This window comes from Crocodylus porosus, unplaced genomic scaffold, assembly GCF_001723895.1.
Source record: "Crocodylus porosus isolate Cpor-Errol unplaced genomic scaffold, CroPor_comp1, whole genome shotgun sequence".
In the NCBI taxonomy this organism is placed as follows: domain Eukaryota; kingdom Metazoa; phylum Chordata; order Crocodylia; family Crocodylidae; genus Crocodylus; species Crocodylus porosus.
Genome location: NW_017728931.1, coordinates 43,089,091 through 43,106,594, shown reverse-complemented (window position 1 = coordinate 43,106,594; position 17,504 = coordinate 43,089,091). Strand labels below are relative to the sequence as shown.

The 17,504-nt window shown below is 43.1% G+C and overlaps 1 protein-coding gene across 3 annotated transcripts in view; it reads left to right on the top strand.

The window, feature by feature from the left end:
- HIPK2 (homeodomain interacting protein kinase 2) overlaps nt 1-17,144 on the top strand; it is a 138,976-nt gene extending 121,832 nt beyond the window's left edge. For all 3 annotated transcript variants that reach the window (XM_019544723.1, XM_019544722.1, XM_019544724.1), the window contains exons 12-14: nt 7,868-8,115; nt 9,128-9,288; nt 11,141-17,144. In XM_019544723.1, coding sequence (XP_019400268.1) covers nt 7,868-8,115; nt 9,128-9,288; nt 11,141-11,608 — 877 coding nt within the window. In that variant the 3' untranslated portion in view covers nt 11,609-17,144. The remainder of the gene's footprint in view (nt 1-7,867; nt 8,116-9,127; nt 9,289-11,140) is intronic.
- Nucleotides 17,145-17,504: the final 360 nt, after the last annotated feature.

Sequence of the window (17,504 nt, the reverse complement as noted above, 5' to 3'; positions counted from 1 at the left end):
AAAACAAAACGAAACCCAGGAAAAAAACCTCCCAAACCTCATAACAATGTTCTAAAACCAAAACATGGTAATGCCTTTGCTTAGACAGGACTATTTAAAAGAGAATCAGAGCAGAGGTCATACCCCTCCACCTCCAAAAGAAGGATGCAATCGTTTTTCTTCCCTGTTTTCTTCTATATCTGGCCTCAAAGATCTACCCTCACAGTCTACATTCCCCAATCTTGAGTTGCTATATAGTAGCCACTGTCTTTTTAAGAGAGACAAGCTTATTGTAAATGTCCCATAGACATATAGGGCCAGATCCTACTCCACCTATTAGGAACCTCAGGGTAATCCCATTCCACCATAGTTCCTGGAAAAAAGTTCTCATGCCTGCTTTTGCAATGGGCCATCATCTTAGCCCTAAGACTAAATCACAAAATGCAGCAAGCAGGAAGAGACTGCATACACCTTTTGTATTAGCTGATTTCAGGGATTCAAGCAGGGATCTCACTTAGGTACCTAATAAGTGATTAGAAATTGGCCCAGTCACTGGCACTCTTCACCAGCAGGTAATTCACTTGTTGATTAAAAAGAGTAACAGCTATCAAATATCGATCTGTTCTATCATGTGCCTGTATTGTAAGATACAGAACTGAACGAGCAAGTTTAACTTGTTATTCACATTCACTTGGTACAGAGCTTGGGCCAGTCTCTTGTTCTGTTGTATTGCAAAGGTTTCCTTAATTTTAAGAGCACACCTGCATTTGGCTCTTATACAGGGGATTTTGGCAGTGGCATAAGAAGCAGAGTTGGTGCCCAGACCAAGGCCTGTGGAAGAGGTGGGGGAGGGAGGACACAAGGTTTCAAGAACAGGGATGAGGGAGATGGGAAATGGTTCTGAGAGCTGCTTGGGGGAAAGAGCACATGGGTTCCAAGAGCAGGGGGGACAGGGTGGGTGCATGGATCCAAGAGTGGGGAAGGACACTGGTCCAAGGTTGGTGGGGGTGACTGAAGGGGTGCGCAATTCCAAGAACAGAGGTGGGGGAGGCAGCAGTCTTACCCATGCTGGGAGCTCCTAAACAGTCCCCAACTGAGCTGCTGCCACCGCCACCCCATATTCTGCCTGCCCCAGAGGTTTCTCTAAAACAGCAGCAGCAGCCAGGGGCTCCTTTGGAGTTCCCTGTATGGATATTGTGGGGGTATGAAGTGGGCCCTATTGATTCGGATTTGGATTCGACCCAAATCAGGGACAGTGATTCGAGTCATTGATTCGGATCACTGTCCCTGATTTGATTTGGCTGAATCTAAAGCTGAAGATTTGATTAGCACTTCAGACATGGACACAGCTTTAAAAGTTTTTTCTTCATACTTTGAGGTAGCAGCATGGCTCGTGAATGCGGTGATGTTGGGATGCAAGAAGCATCCCACAGGAGTGCGGGATGGCCCTCCGTGTGCTCGGTGGTGAAACCGGAAGTGGACCGGCAGTTCTTCCGGTCCACTTCTGGGTCTGCTGGGGAACATGCTGGGGGAACATGCCCCCTTGTGCCTCTTTGGCTCAGCAGTCAGCTGCAGGAGAACCTTGGGTGCTCCTCCTCCCCCCCCCCCGCCGACCCAGGAGGCACCAATTGCCAAGCCGGGGGAGTGCAGGGGCTCCCCAGCAGACCCGGAAGTGAACTGGAAGTGCTTCTGGGTCTGCTGCTGAGCATGCTGGGGAGCCCCCCATGCTCCTGTGTGACTCTTCATTCACCCCAGTACCACAGCACTCATAAGCCCCTGCTACCTAGAGGTACGTAGAAAAAACATTTAAAGCTGCATCTATGTCTGAATCACCAAAGCTTTCTGAATCGATTTGGAGGGTTCCGATTTGATTCGGAGAGTTTAAAGGGTCCTCTGATTCAGCTTGGATTTGGAGACTTGGCCACTGAATCGGGCCGACTCTCTGCTGAATTGAATCAGGGACCAAAGCTTCGCACAGCCCTGATGGATATGCTGCTGGGGCATGGACTCCATGGGGTTGGGGGGCTATTTTAGCACCCCTTCTAACTTGGCACCTGGAGCAGGTACCTCTCTCACCTGCCCTAGTTACGCAGCTATATTTTGGGTGACATAAATTTGGTATAGCTAAGCATCTAGCCAATTATGTGTGTGTATGTGCAGGCACTTGCAATGCAGGGTGTTCAGATGCTTCCATGTGGACCCTGTTGTTTCACATTATGTACATGCATGTAAGAAGAAACACTCCAGATCCCAACATCTTACAAGCTGATTTATATAGGCATATATACTGTGGATTAAATTTTGGCCCTGGTGAAGTCCATGACAAAACACCCTTGGTATTTCACCTTTGGTATTTAATATGTGATGCTGGTATTGATGTTGTTGTACACACATTGACTAGCCACAAGCATCTGATAACAGAGATAGAATTCCTGCTTTTCAGTTCCAAAAACACCTTCCACAGGCAGCCAATGCTTGAGATAACAGAGACAGCCAGTAGCACTCTCAACAGGCCCCAAGTAACAAGACCATTACAATCCACTAAACCTGTCAACATACCTGACTATGCAGGAGAGGGACTGTGTTGCTTCAATATGCAGCCCACTATATTTTATATAAAGTCCAAGTCCTGTCTTTAGCCAGTAAATAAAAAACAAACAAAAAACCAACTGTAATGTCCTCCAAGTAGTCTTTAATGCATATTTCTTGTTATCACAAACATCAACTGTACGTTTCCACTGGATCCACAAAGACATTTTGCGACTAGACTAGCAGGGTATAGCCAGACCCTTATAGTGGGAGCTGTAACAAGCTCATATACATGATGCATCCACCTCATATTGATGCATACTGACTAGTGAGTTACATTTGCATTCTGTTAGATTCTTATGGGACTTGACATGCTTCATTAGAGAGAGAAGGTCCTGCTCATGAAAAGCTGTCACTCCTAAAGCCTTAGGCCCTGATTGTCAGCTGGTAGGAATTGGCCTCTGTGAAGTGCTCTCGGTTCACACAAGCTGCTGTTCCTGCCCTTAGTATTTGGTCTGTTTCATTGCTTTTTTAACACATAACCCAACATCCTTCTGCCTGAACCTCATCTCTGATTTGCATTTCTGACCTTCCTGCTTTATGCCTTTTCCCTGTGCACCATGAGGCTTCCTCCTTCTCTTCCTAATCAGTGTTTAAAGCCTACAAGCTTTAAACACTGATTTAAGCATTTTTATCACCTCTTGGAAAATAGACCTAATTCTTCCTCTCAGCTGCACACAGGTAGTTCTGATGAACATCGCTGGGAGTTGTCCGTGCCCCCTTCCTTCCAGGGCAGCAGCCCTCTTACCATCTATAGTTGAAATAGGATTTAGTCCAATGTCTATAATGATCTGTAATTAATAAAGAATAGTGTGGCATACCTGGGGAAAGGTGTACTAGCTACAGCAATAGAGACCAAAGGTTAAAAATCCTGCTTGACATGTTTCTTTTTTAGTGTGTGAGGACAGATTAACCCTCTCTTGTGACACTTGATGGGCTTGTCTGTTTAATATAGGCATGGGAGCATGAGCTGCCCATGCTGGTAACACAGGTCTGTTCTCAAGGCTGCCATATAAATGGGCTATCATGACTGCAGCAAGGACAGTGGCCTCTGGGGCGGGTAGCTGCTGCACTGGTTGCTGGTAAGCAGGGCATTCAGCAGTCCTTGCTAAACCTCATAAAGGTACTTGCATTTTAGTCTTATTGTAAAGCAGGCTGGGGATTGAATGCCTAAATTCTCTCTCCAAGGGAAGCAAGAATAAGAACAGCCGCTGGCTATCTGGAAAGCATTGAGAAGGAAGCATCCCAGTGTGACCTTGCATTTAGGGTTGGATTTTCAAAAGCCCTTAGTTCAGCAAAAGGCCTAACTTTAAGCCTGCAAGTCAGCTGATTTTTTCCAATATGAGTTGGGCCCCTAGCTCTCTCAGACGCTTTTGAAAATCTTACCCTTAATCTCTTAGATAGGTCTGAGCATAACAAGGTATTTAAGCAGGTTCCTAGTTTTGAGCTTGTGAGCTGTCCTCTCTGACTTCTCTAATGTTCTCAAATGTTGGCAGTAGTTATTACCTTTCACAGAAAGAAATGAAGTTGATTTCAGCAAGACCACTTGTGTGTTTAAAGGTTGGCAGCTGGTTGATTTGAGATACTTAGGCTCTGATCCTGCAAATATTTGCATGTATAGTGAAGTGTGCTACTGAGAATGGGCCAGTTCATCTCAGCAGAACTATGCATAGTCATAAGGTTAAGCACTTGCATAAATGCAAGCAGACTAGTTTTTTGCACACTCAGTCCCATTTCTAAACCGAGGATAATAATGCTCCTGACCTCCATTTCTCCTTTTCAGCACAGTTCATTCATTTCAACTCTGGTTATTTGATTTTCTTCTTTTGACCACATTGCAAGCCTTTCTTATGCCTCACATGATAGGAGAGGCTGAAGGAGCTAGGCATATTCAGCTTGCAAAATGTTTCAGAGGGGACATGATAGCAGTCTTCAAATACTTGAAGGGCTGTCATGAAGAAGAGGGAAAGTACTTTTTCTGTCTTGCTGCAGAGAGGAGGACATAGACCAATGGCTCTAAGTTGCAGCAAAGTAAGCTGAGATCGGATATCTGGAAAAATTTCTTCACTTTTAGAATAGTGACACAGTGGGATAGACTGCCAAGGGAAGCTGTGGACTTTCCATCACTGGAGGTATTCAAGACGAGGTTAGACAGCCACTGGTTGGGGACAATCTAGCCATAGCTACGCCTATGTTCTACTGTGGGTATTTCCCAGACTTCTGAGCTTTTCTGGTTGTCCCTGCTGCTCCCATCTTTCTGCTAGATGTGTTAGGATGTTTTTAAGTCTTCTTCAGAGGCATTAAGTCTTGGCTACAGCCAAGGCTGGGGACTGGGGTGTCCCAATGCTCTTTCTGGGACCAAAGACAGAGGTTCCTGGCTAGAGGGTCTTGCTGCTGTGCTCAGGATCAAACCGAACACCATAATTGGGGTCAGGAAATACCCCATGGTCAGATTGGTGTGGATTGGGGGGGCTTTTGTTTGCCTTCCTCTTTCACAGGGGATGGGACAAGACCTACCTGGGATCTCTTGAGCATATGTTGATAACATTTCATAGAAGCAGGACATTGTCTACTGTGGTGGTTCCCCTGCTTTACCTATAGCAGGTTAGTGTGTTAAGTCTATGTTGTGACAAGGTTAATGTAGAGTTAACCTTATTTAGAGTTTAGCTTATGGATTGTATAGGATCGTTTGGATAGGGATGCTCCTGCCTCAGGCAGGAGGTAAAAGTAGATAACCTCTGGAGGTCCCTTCCAGCCTTACTTCTCTATGATAATGCAGTCTGTCACCTCATGGTAGAAAACTTTAATTCCCTGCTAAACCTTACCAGCTGGTTCTGCCCTACCAGCTTTCTGTAGCAAAGGACCATCATTTAACATGATCTTGATTATATGTAATAGTTAGTGCATACTGGCTGCAACCCCATTGTGCTGGCAACTTACCAGAGGATTTCTCCCTTGAAGATCTCCAAAAATGGTGTAAAATATGAATATTTTAAAATAATAAAGTATCCTGAATTACTAGCCTGGAACTGAGGCCATCACAGGGGCAAATATTTCTATCTCAGTTACAGTGTGTGTGTGTGTGGGGGGGGGCTAAATAAAAAACAGCCAATGCCTTATCTGTTGTGAAAACTCCATTGAGTGACTTTAATTTTCATTGTAAATACTAACCACAGTCATCATTAGAAAATGTGTGTCTCTTCTTTATAGCAATGGGTGAAGTTGTGAAGGACAGACATTTCAGATTCTCATAAATGTGGAATTAAAGCATTGCTTTTAGGGAGATGGGAGATTGATGAAATATTACTAATTTTTATCAGCCCAATATACTTTTTGCAGTACCCTGTCAACACTGCTACATCTCCCTTCAGATATGTTAGTTGTCCTTCTTGCACATACCATTATTTTCTTTATTTAAAATGCAGTTCTCTTGATGGAACAGGGAATGCATCTGGTAAATATAAGAGTCTACTACTTTAAGCCTCTAGTTGCATAATAAAACTGTTACTTGAGGTAATATTGTATCTAGTTCTCAGCACTTTTTTCTGACTCCCTGTGTGACCTGTTAATCTTCCTGAAGCTAACGTTTCTAGTTGCATAATAGGGTAGCTATTTCTTTGCCCCCTTTATGTGCTTCAGGACAGGAACAGCATCTCACTATGTGTTTTGTACCTGAAACAGTGGGACCCTGATCTTGGTTGGAGCATCTGACTGCGTCTGAGATTAATAGTCTCACAGAAATCTGTGTGGCTATCTGAGCATGTAAAATTACTCACCTGAGAGAGGCTTATGGCAATTTGGATTTTAATGCAGCATTAGTGGACTCCCTAGTTAAAAATAATAATAATAATTTAGTTTTTCAGACAAAAGAAGCAGGAAGAAACTTGGGGGATTGCCACTCAGGACAATAACTAGAAAGGCTTTTGACTGGGATGAATTTGGTGAACCCCATAGCACTACTGAAGTGATATAGTTCACTTCTTTGTGCACTGTAAAAGAATATCCTGGAGTGCAAGCTGATATAGGTCTCTGCAGGTTTTGCCTACATTAGTTTGAATGCTTAGCAGTGCCATGACTCAAGGACAACATGCTCTATCCATAGCTGAGGCCTGAATATCTGGATTCTCTCTTGTGTAGGGAGAAGAAATTGAACTGGGCCTCAATGGAAAAGGGAATAATAGAAGAAATAAAGAGTGTGCTCGAGAAGTTAAGAGATGTGCTCCTTTTTCTGTGTGCTGTTTTTGTTCCTGTTGGGGCTGTTTCCACCATTGAGTCTAATTACTTAGCTTTTTATGCGCTATCCATTTCTTTTCATCATTTTAAAAACTTCAGTTGCTATAACAACATAATGCAATCAGTGAAACATAGCAGCTATTTTCTGTAGTTAAGGTCTGTGCGCTGTCAAGGATTTGAGCCATTTAAGCAAATCTTCCCCTTCTCCTCACCCCCTCCCTTTCCTTCTCTCTCACTCTCTTTTTTTCTAAACAAGCTCATAATGGGAAGGATAAACCATCAGGAATAATTAGACACAATAGTGGAGTGAATCCCAATAGCACTAGTGCAGACTAGCCTAATGAACTTCTAGCAATAATCCTGGAAGTGTTGATGTTCCTTTTTAATCACTTCTTTGATGTCATAGATAGATTAGCTACAGCAGGACCTCAATAATTTGCACTAATGTCAGGAGACCTGTTGCGAATTAATGAGAAAAAGAATAAAACCCAAGGATTCATCATGGCAAAATATACTTTGTTCATTTTTGTCAATTGTCTTTTATTTCAAACATTAATGAATAGATACACTCCCTACTATATTAGTTAGTATAATGCAGTCTGTTTGGTAAATTAATGGAAGTTTAATCCTGTGAAACTTCATAACATCTATTATTAAAGCTTTGCGGAAAAACTGGAAAAGACCTCCACAGTTTTGTGTGGGTAATGAGACATGCAACTTTATAGTGGAGCTGCTATAAGCTAAGCTTATATAGTGCACACATTAAAATAGCCTGAAAATAAACCTAGCAACCTGAGAGCTATTCCAAGCTGTGCAAATATCAGATCCATTCTCAGTGTTTTACTCCTTGCTGTGATAGGCCTCGACTTGACTTCAGTGGGAGTTTGCCTGACTAGCAAAAAGTGAACTTAAGAACCCATATGGCCTATATAATGGCAAAGCACTTAGCTGTGTGCTTTATGCTATGGATGTGCCCCACTGCGCGAGGATCAGAGTGAAGATGGGATTAAGGGATGGTTATTCTTACCCATTCATTTTCTTTTCTTTGTTGCATTTGTTTCTCCAGCACACTCTCCAAGCAAAGAAAAAATGTCATCAGCTGTGTCACCGTGCACGATTCCCCCTACTCCGATTCCTCCAGCAACAACAGCCCCTATGCAGTGCAGCAGCGCGGGGGACAGAATAATGGGAACACTTATGACACAAAAGGGGTTCCAGAAACCCATTGCAGCGGGAACCCACGAACTATAATCGTGCCACCACTGAAAACCCAGGCCAGTGAGGTGCTGGTAGAGTGCGATAGCCTGGCACCAGGTAAACTGCACTTCTTGCCCCAGAGAAATAATAAGAAATAAACTATAATTTTTGAAGAATCTCATGGTTCAGATTTTTTGTTTTTTGTCTTTTTTTTTTTAAGAATTCTGTGCTCCTTCCTTTCTCCCACTTCCCACAATTTGTCCTTGGGGGGCATATTGCATTGCTGACGGGATGTACAGAGAGAGGGGCTTGAATATGGTTGGGAGTCGCAGGGTTAAATTGTGTTCTCAGTCACATTAGTAGTGATGTAGGAATAGTATGTAACCCCTAGTGCAAACCTTGAAGGTGAGCCTCACATCAATGTCAGTCATTCTTGATCTACCCTTCAGTGTTAAATATGTTTGTTTTCAAATGGTTGGATCCATGGAATTGTTTTCCATCTACACTTGCTAATGTGTCCAGGAAGAATAATTCCTCAGACCCCTCTGGACTGGGCATGTCTGACTGCTTAACTACATTCAGCTACTCCACTGTTCTGGATAACCCAAAAAGTTGAAAAGGGGACTCTTTGGTGGGCCTTGCCTGGGATGCTGGGCTGTAAGCTGTGTGAGGATCCATGTATTTCAGACGTTGCTTGTGTAGGACAGGCATCAAGACTCAGCGTGTTGGGCATCTCCTTGTTTTCCCTCTTCCTGCCTATTCAGAGTGAGACAGACCAGGCAATGTGTTTTCCTTGCTCTCTGCCCCAAATCACTGTCATTTCCTGTCCTCCTTAGCCTCCTTCAGTTCCCTCAGCAGATCAGTCCCTGGCATCTCCACAGGGTTTTACACACTCTCTTCCAGACCCAATTTGGGATTCACATGCAGAGTTTGTGTTGTGACCTCTGGGGCAACAGGCATGTTTATGAGCTCTCAGAGGGCACTGTTGTTCAACCCTTTCTTGTAAGCAGGAGACAGTGTGGTGATTCTCCTTCCAAAAGTCACCTAGAGGAGACTCGATGAGAGAAGGGTTGGGTAGAAAATATAAAATATGATTTAAGCTACAAATATGTTTCCTTTCCTGGCACAGTCACCACCAGTCACCACTCATCATCCTACAAGTCCAAGTCCTCCAGCACCGTGACCTCCACAAGTGGTCACTCTTCAGGGAGCTCATCTGGAGCTGTTGCATACAGGCAGCAGCGACCAGGAGCACATTTCCAGCAGCAACAGCCTCTTAATCTAAGCCAGGTAAGTAAACCGGGAAGGAGGCAGAATGTAAGCCCCTGAATCACTGTAGCAGTCTGTCACTTTCTACTAAAGAGCCACGGAGGGTGGTGGATGAACCTGCTACAGACTGATGAAGACAGCCTCATCGTTTAGTCCTGGCAGTAGAAACTCTCACTTTTAGAACCACAGGTCCCGAAGTCCAGTGCTACTGCTTACCAGCCACCTGGCAGCACTGCATTGTACACACAATGTTTTTCAAACGTGAGATGGCTTACCCTTGTTAGAGAAATGGTTAACATAGAAAAGCGCGTTGGTGCCCTGAATATAAGGGGATGGGATGTGGGGCTGGATTCATGTCAAGTATAGGTTCTTGAAATATGAGGCAGCCTTTCAAGTGATAATTGATGGGAAGAGATGGTGAGACTCTAGGTTTGAGTGAGGGAAAGATTTCCCGTTAGAGGTGGCAAACTGCTGAAGACTTAGCGCATGCGTGCATACAGGACGAGGTGGTAACTCATAGATTTCCAATGTAGTTGGTACTGATTCCTGATCTATTTAAAGATGGCTTTTAATAGGAGCCAAGATTTAGATGTACTCTGATGGATGAATGTCATGCAAGGGTTAAGATGGTTCTCAATCTGTTAGCAGCGCACCAAGGGTGCTTCCCAGGAGCCTCAGGGAAGAATCTCTTTTGTGTTCACTGTACCTGAAACCTGTCTCTTCTTTACAGTGAGATAATTGCACTAGGGAAATAACAGCAAAATTTCCAAGATTTGAGGAGTGGAAACTCACAGTGAGAGTTTTTGGCTTTTGTACAGAGCAGAATAAAAGAAGAGCTGGTGAAAAATGGTGAAAAGTGTCTGGCAAGAACTTCTTCCCTCCCCCCACTCCTCCCAGAATTCAATTGAGTGTTTGAAAAAATTCAACTAGCGTTAAATAAAATTAAGCTAATGTGGTAGGAGGTGGAGATGATGGCATTGTGCTTCCAAAAGTCAGAGTATAGTGTGACTTGCAGTATTTTGAACAGAAAGATTACTGAAGAGGATAAAAGAGAACTGACAAATAGAAGTAAATAATAAAGTACAGCATGCGTGATGCTTGTCTTCCAATTCTTGTTTCATGAGCTCCTTAATGGTTCCTTAATATTTTACCTGGATGCATAGTAATTGTAAGTGACTGAGATAAATCACTCAATGCAAGCCTTCAGTGGAAGGGCCCAGCTGAGAAAATCCATAGTGTGTGTAAAGAATGCATCTTGTCCTCTGTGAAAAATAGAAGCAGCCTGTCCTCAAGAAGTTAGAGCTGATAATGGGAGGATACCAAAAGGAGAAAGTTTTGAGGATCTTGTAGGACAGGGGCACTGCTAAGATGACTCTTAAAATGTGATCTTGCTAATCAAGGAGTAGCAAAACCAAAACTTCTAAAAAAGAAATAACATTGCCTCTGCCTGATTACAGGATTCCTGTTTCCAGGGCTGTTAGGTCAGGATCTTTCTTCAGCATTAAGTGGACTGTCAAGTTTTAAAAAGACCCATGCTGTCTGAGCTAACCCATCTTCCTGAAATACAGGGATCCAATAATGGGTCGTTATGTTAGCTGACCCTATTGGTAAGAGGGAGAACTGTGCAAGAAGGTACGACACCAGGTACTGTGAATCATTCAAATGTGCACGCGGAAAATAAGGTGCGAGTGAGTTTTGAAGGGACCTTATGCAGCCCTGTGGCCTCCAAGGGAAGTTTATTTCGAGACTGAGACTTTGAGGAGGATTGGTTCTGGAAGGGACATTCAGTTACCCCACAGTGGTCAAATAAATAAATAAAATAAAACAAGCTGTTGTCTTGTAACTGTCTTTTATTGTTATTCTTTTTGTCCAGGCCCAGCAGCACATCACAACAGATCGCACAGGGAGTCACCGACGACAGCAAGCCTACATCACTCCAACAATAGCTCAGGCCCCGTACTCCTTCCCACACAATAGTCCCAGCCACGGTACAGTCCACCCCCACCTGGCCGCGGCCGCAGCTGCTCACCTACCTACCCAACCCCACCTCTACACGTACACTGCCCCCGCTGCACTTGGGTCTACAGGCACCGTCGCCCACCTGGTGGCGTCCCAAGGGTCTGCTCGTCATGCTGTGCAACACACCACCTACCCAGCCAGTATAGTCCACCAGGTTCCAGTCAGCATGGGCCCTCGAGTTCTACCATCACCCACCATCCACCCGAGTCAGTACCAGGCTCAGTTTGCCCATCAGACCTATATCAGTGCTTCTCCAGCCTCCACAGTCTACACTGGATACCCGCTGAGCCCCACTAAGGTCAACCAGTACCCTTACATCTAAACACTGGAATAAGAGAGAGACACACCCAGAAAGAGGGAGTGAGGTGGCTGCTTTTATATTGAAGAACATGACAAACAAACAATGCAATGAGAGGCTCCTGTGAAACTTGAACGAAGGAGTCTTTAAGGAAGAAATGAGAGAGGCAAGAAGGAGAAAACCAATTCTACACTTTTATTTAAAAAAAAAGAAAAAGGAAAAAAAGAACTGAAAAAAAACAAAACAAAAATAAAAAACACAAAAAAACCATTCTGCACCAAACTAGAGAGAGGGGGAAGCAGAAGGATCCCAAAGCTGGGTCCTGTGCTTTGGAGAACTTCACCAATAGACTTTTAAAGATTATTTTCATCTGATAGTGAGCTACATTTAATAATTTGTTGTCCAGAACGCCTAAAACAAAATCCACTAGGTTTTTAATTCAATAAATATATGGATTAGGGATTTATCCAGAATTTTGAAGGGTTTATGGCCCATCTTTGCACTGTTCTCCATAACCCTAATGGTGTGTGAGGTGTTTTCTGCAGAGAAGATAGAGGGAGGAGTGGGTCGGAGTGGCGGGGGGAGGAAGGGACCATTCCATCACTAGAAACTTCGGCCCAGCACTGATATGCTTAAAACACACCCACGCGAAAAGGAATGACTATGTGACATTTGTCAAGATCAGAAGCAATGGGGCTATTTTCCCCTTTCTCTGAGCACCCTGGATAAATCCCTGAGAAATGTTATTCCTAAAAATTGTCTTTAATAATGTATGTCAGATTTCAGTTTCTTGATTTTATTTGGAAAATTTATTGTTAATCCCTAGCCATTTTAATGTAGGAGTAGAAGTTTTAGCTGGCCCCCTATCCCCCGGTAGAATGTAGCACTATACAGTACATACACCCTTTTTACTATTTTGTGTTGAACTTCAATGATACCAATAGACTATTCCTCAATGTGATTGCACAAAAAAGTGATATAACATAGGCATGTAACAAATGTGATTGTCCAGGTATGTATGTGTGTGTGTGTGTGTGTGTGCGCGCGCGCAGATGCTGCCTTCTCTCTGTGGTGTGTTCCTCAGCACAGCCATTACAACTGTCACAGTCTTAGTTTTACACCATTCCCTTGTAGTGCCTTACCGAACTACAGATGCGGTTTAAGGGTTTACTTCCACTGGTACTCCTAGAAACTGACTGAGGCTAGTCGGAATTTAATCTCAGCTCTTCTTCTTTTGTTGTTGTTATTGTTGCTGATCATCTAGTTATTTTTCCCCCTATGCTGTCAATCTTAGATCATTTGCTAATGTGCAGGTATTGGGGAAGTTCATGGGAGTTGGAAGGACATATGCATAAATGTCTGTTTAGCATAGTATGGGCTAAAAGTGACCCTGTTGGTCATGAAATCCAGTACAACTTCCTAAAGGGTGAAAGATTTCTTCTGTGGGTTGTTTTTCTTTTTTTTGTTTTGTTTTAGTTTCTTGTTCAAATAACAAACTTCTCCATGTGAAACCTAATTCTCATTCTGCTGTTTGCTAACATTTGTGTCAGAGTAGAAGGCCAGATTCCTCCAGTCATTGCTGTGGAATATCAAGCACATTAAATAGTTTGTTTGGAGTGGGAACAAAGATTTAGCCCATTCAATGGGGGAATACTGGTCCCTTAAAGAATTGTTTCACTAGATCTCCACAGATGGCAGGGAAAAAAAGGGAGCAAGAGCGTGAGATAGAGATTCAATTCAGTCTAGAGCGTCAGACTCAGGTTTGCTGAGTGCAGAGAGTACCTTATACCCAATGTAATGTAGTTCTGACTGTATTCATTTCCCCTCTTACTCAGCCAACTTGTAAAAACAAGTTCCTGTAGTGGTAGAATGCGTTTTCCACTTGGTAAATTAATTCTTACACTGGGTCCTCCGCTCCAAAGGAACTCTAAACAGTCTTGTTTTCAGATAGGTTTCCAAAGAGAGACTTTCTTACAATTGAGTGAGTTGGGGGCAAATCTCACTGATAAAAATGGATTTGCCATTGCATCAGTACTTATAAGTGTTTCTAGAATACCCACATCTGCTTGTGGGCTTGTTGGGAAGGAGAGAAGAGACCAAGAAAAGAGAGTTTGGTGGCATACTTCCATTAAAGTTCTTAAGTCTACCTGGCTACTCGGTGCCACAGCTCTCCCTGTAACTACAGCAAGGCATGTTTACATTTTTTTTTAATACGCTGGACAATGGCAGGTTGATTTGGAGAGAGAGAGAATGATTCCCTTGGGTGGAGTTTAGAATAAGGCCTCTCAAGAGGAAAAATTTCAAGAAAAACAAGCAGAGCTGTACTATCTTGTCATGAGCACTTGCCCTCCCTGGAAGGAATCTCACTATGCATAGATGGTTGGATAAAACTATCTTCTTTTGGCAAGCCAGTTACTAACCTTTGTGTTTGCCATTTCAAATTCATGCGCTATCCTTGCAAAGTTTGATTTTTCCCTTCTCTTCCTCATTCCCACAAAGTACATAAAGGATCTGATCTCTGAGCAGTCCATGCACCTTATGCCTTGCCATTAGAAAGACAACACTTTCCATTTATTTAAACCAGGAAATGAATTCCCCATTCTCTCTGTAAGTTTCCGTTGCATTCCTCTCCTGTCTCATCAGTTCAGGAATGAAAGCTTCATGCTGCTTGTCATTAAAAGGAATAATATTGTTATTTTATTGTATATTGTTATGATTATTATTATTTTAATATTATTATATTTTACTCTGGGTTTTAATTGCACACGCATTCCTGCATCTTTGTGTTATTTTTTTCTCTTAGTATTGTTGTTGTTGTTAATTGTATTGTGAATTGTTTCTCTCCATCAGTGGCATCAGAAACTTTGCTGTGTCTGTGAGAAATGTAGGAAGAGAGGGAAACGCACATGGTCTGAAAAGGTAAATTGTGCCGATAGCATAGATGGAGAGCCAGGGCACACTGGCTGTGCCCTTGAGGGGGATGGCACATTATACCCCAGAGCATGTTTGCATTTCAGCACAGTTCCAGAAACCCTCACTTAGAGGCAGAAGTGAGACAGCAACTCAAAGTCATTTTCCAGCAGGAAGATTGGACTGAAGGAAGACCAAGGCTGTGGGGCCATAAGGTCTGGCTCACCATCATCTTACAGCAGCTAATGTTGATGGGACACTTAAATCAGACCAAGACTCCATACACCCCAGTCATGCACTAGCCATGACCCAGTTAGCCTTTTAATTAATCTAAGCCCAGGCTAAATGTTAAGGCTCAGTTTCCCAGAGGGGATAGAATAGGGGTAGCTTTTCATGGGGTATCCTGTCTGCCTACAAAACTCTAAATAGAACCCCAAAGGAGGAACCAGTGTGCCTCCCAGTCTAGTCACTGGATAAATGACACTGAGAGACCCTGAAGGTGTTAAGTAGCTAAAAATCCAGCAGCAGAAATAAAATGGTCCTGGCCTTGCTCTACCATTGCTGATGATTCAAAGCATGTCCATATAGCCAGCATACTTGGCTCATGGCTTTCTTCCTCCTCCATATAGCTGGTCTTTTTTCTTTTAATTATCACCTAAGGAGCTTTAATAAGCTTTTTTTCCCCTGTTGTATGGGATTCAGATATTTAAGCTTTCCATTACATCTCCCACCCTTACTAGAATGGTGTCATAGAGACTGCGCCCTGATTCAGGACAGGTTTATGTTCCTTTGAAGTCACTGGGACTTCAGCAGTTACTTAATCAGGTCTTTTTGTGCTCTGCCAAATCAAGGCAGAGTTAAATGCTTACGGATCAATGCTTAGATTCTTTGCTGAATGAGGTCTGACAGAGCAGGGATGGGAGGAAAAGTTGGCTTCCCTCTCTCTCTGAGGCATGTGGGATTTTATTTTTTGTGTTTTTGCAGTGCATGCTCTTTCACAACAGCATACATTTGATTTCTCTGGGAACGGGGTGACCATGGTAGGATGGCACCCTTCTGTGGTGGGAAAGGATACATTGCAAGGTGGAAGGGGCAGTGGTTTATCCTGCTCATGCTAGGATTGTAATCTTCAAGCTGTATCTGTGGAGGAGGCTGGATTAGATGGCCCTTAGATCCATTCCTATGATTCTAGCTACAGACCTGATCCCAGCACAGTATTGAGTAGGGGTGGAGGTCGCAATAATAGTGAATGATGTCCACAGTCCGAATTGTATTTAAGTTGCAATGCTAAATGAGGATGATGAGTCAGTAGGTTGGAGCAAACAATGCCTCTGCTCCTACTCCCCTTTGAAAATATGGTTTGGTAAATAGTAATACTGCTAGTCAAACAAGCAGACTAAGATTAGAAAGGAACTAAGTGCTTAGCATTCTGTTGGTCCTGCATAAATAAAAATAGCTGAATTATTTAGCTTGCATAGACCTTTGGAGTTGAAAACAGGATTGATGTGTTTTGCAATGAGCTTTGGGTTCTTTGTGTGCATAAAGCAAACTGCTTGGCAACCTGAGGGAGGAGGTGAATGGTTTAGTACTGAAAGTGTTTAGTGGTGGTTCATGGTTGGCTCAGTTTAGAAGTGACCCCTTTCCCCATCGCATTGTCTTGGTGTACAGACATTGCCTCTTACTAGAGCTGGACATTCAAGCTGCTGAAACTGGAATGTAGAAAGAGGTGGAGACACTAGTTAACTTGAACAGAAAGAGAAAACAATGGAAAAGCTGGAACTTTTTTCACTGAAGACTGGTCAACTCCAGCTGTTTTGAGAAAACAGCTGCAATTGCAGCTCACTCATTAGAATTGCATATGCTTACACTGTGGCTGAATTTGACTTTCTGGGTAGGTTTTACTCTTTCTCTCTCTCTAGTAGTTCTTTCATGAAGCATTCAAGCAAAGGGATGATTCTGTCTCTGATATTTTTCTTTTTTATAATCTCAAGGAACTATCCCTCAGAATTTGGCTTGAAAGAAATTCCATTACTAAACTTGAAGGGAAAGTAAAACCCTCTTTTTTTCCTTTGACCAAAGAAACTTAAAAAATAGAGAGACACCCTCCCCCCCCAACATTACAGATACAGAATTACGTCACATGTCATGACTGTCAGGCAATAACAACATCCCAGGGAATTCCACATTTCTTTCCACCTTTCATTCTCTCTTCCTAGTTACTGCCACTTTTACACTTTGATTAGCTAGCTTGTTGAGTGCAGAAATTAATTCACACTAAATATTGCTGCTATCCCAAACTTTAGGGGACACCAAAAACTATTCTTCTATTCTAAACTACTGCTATTCATACTAATTAAAGTGTATCCTGTCAGTGGCAGCAGTGCAGCATCTAAATTGTGAGGTGCAGAGTGGGAGTAAGTTTCTGTGTGCTCCTTGTGCTTCTGTAGCATTTAACTCCCCTGAGTTTTTGTTCTCTTATGGATCAGACTCAAGACAGTGGTGCATCTCCTGCAGCAGTGAAGCCTCTGCAAGGTTGGCCAAAAGCAATGGAATTGTTTATAGTTTGTGAAAGACTTGTGTGCATGTTACTGTGGTTTGACAGTCAGCCCAATAAAGGAATCATCTGTGCTGCCTACAGCCAAATTCTCAATACCTGTGTGCAAGGTCTGAGTAATTTTTCTTGTTCAGGTGATTCCCGACAGGCATCAGGGGAAATAATCCGCTCCTTCCATGCAGAAGTATTTGTGCCCTCCTCCAGCTGGGCAGTACGTTACAGTGTGCAGGTTGGGTCTAGGTCTCCAAGTTCTCTCTGTGGCCTGCCTCTGTGCATTAAATTGCTTCTCTGCATTTAAGACCTCTTTACTTGGGACAGGACTGTGCCCATGTATCTTTAGTCTCTGAGTCCTTACGCTAGCATGTTCTCTTTGAAGTCAACAGGACTTTTGCCTAGGTATAGACCAAGTCAGGAACGCAGGGCTGGGACCTAAAGTATCAGTCACATTGAGCAATT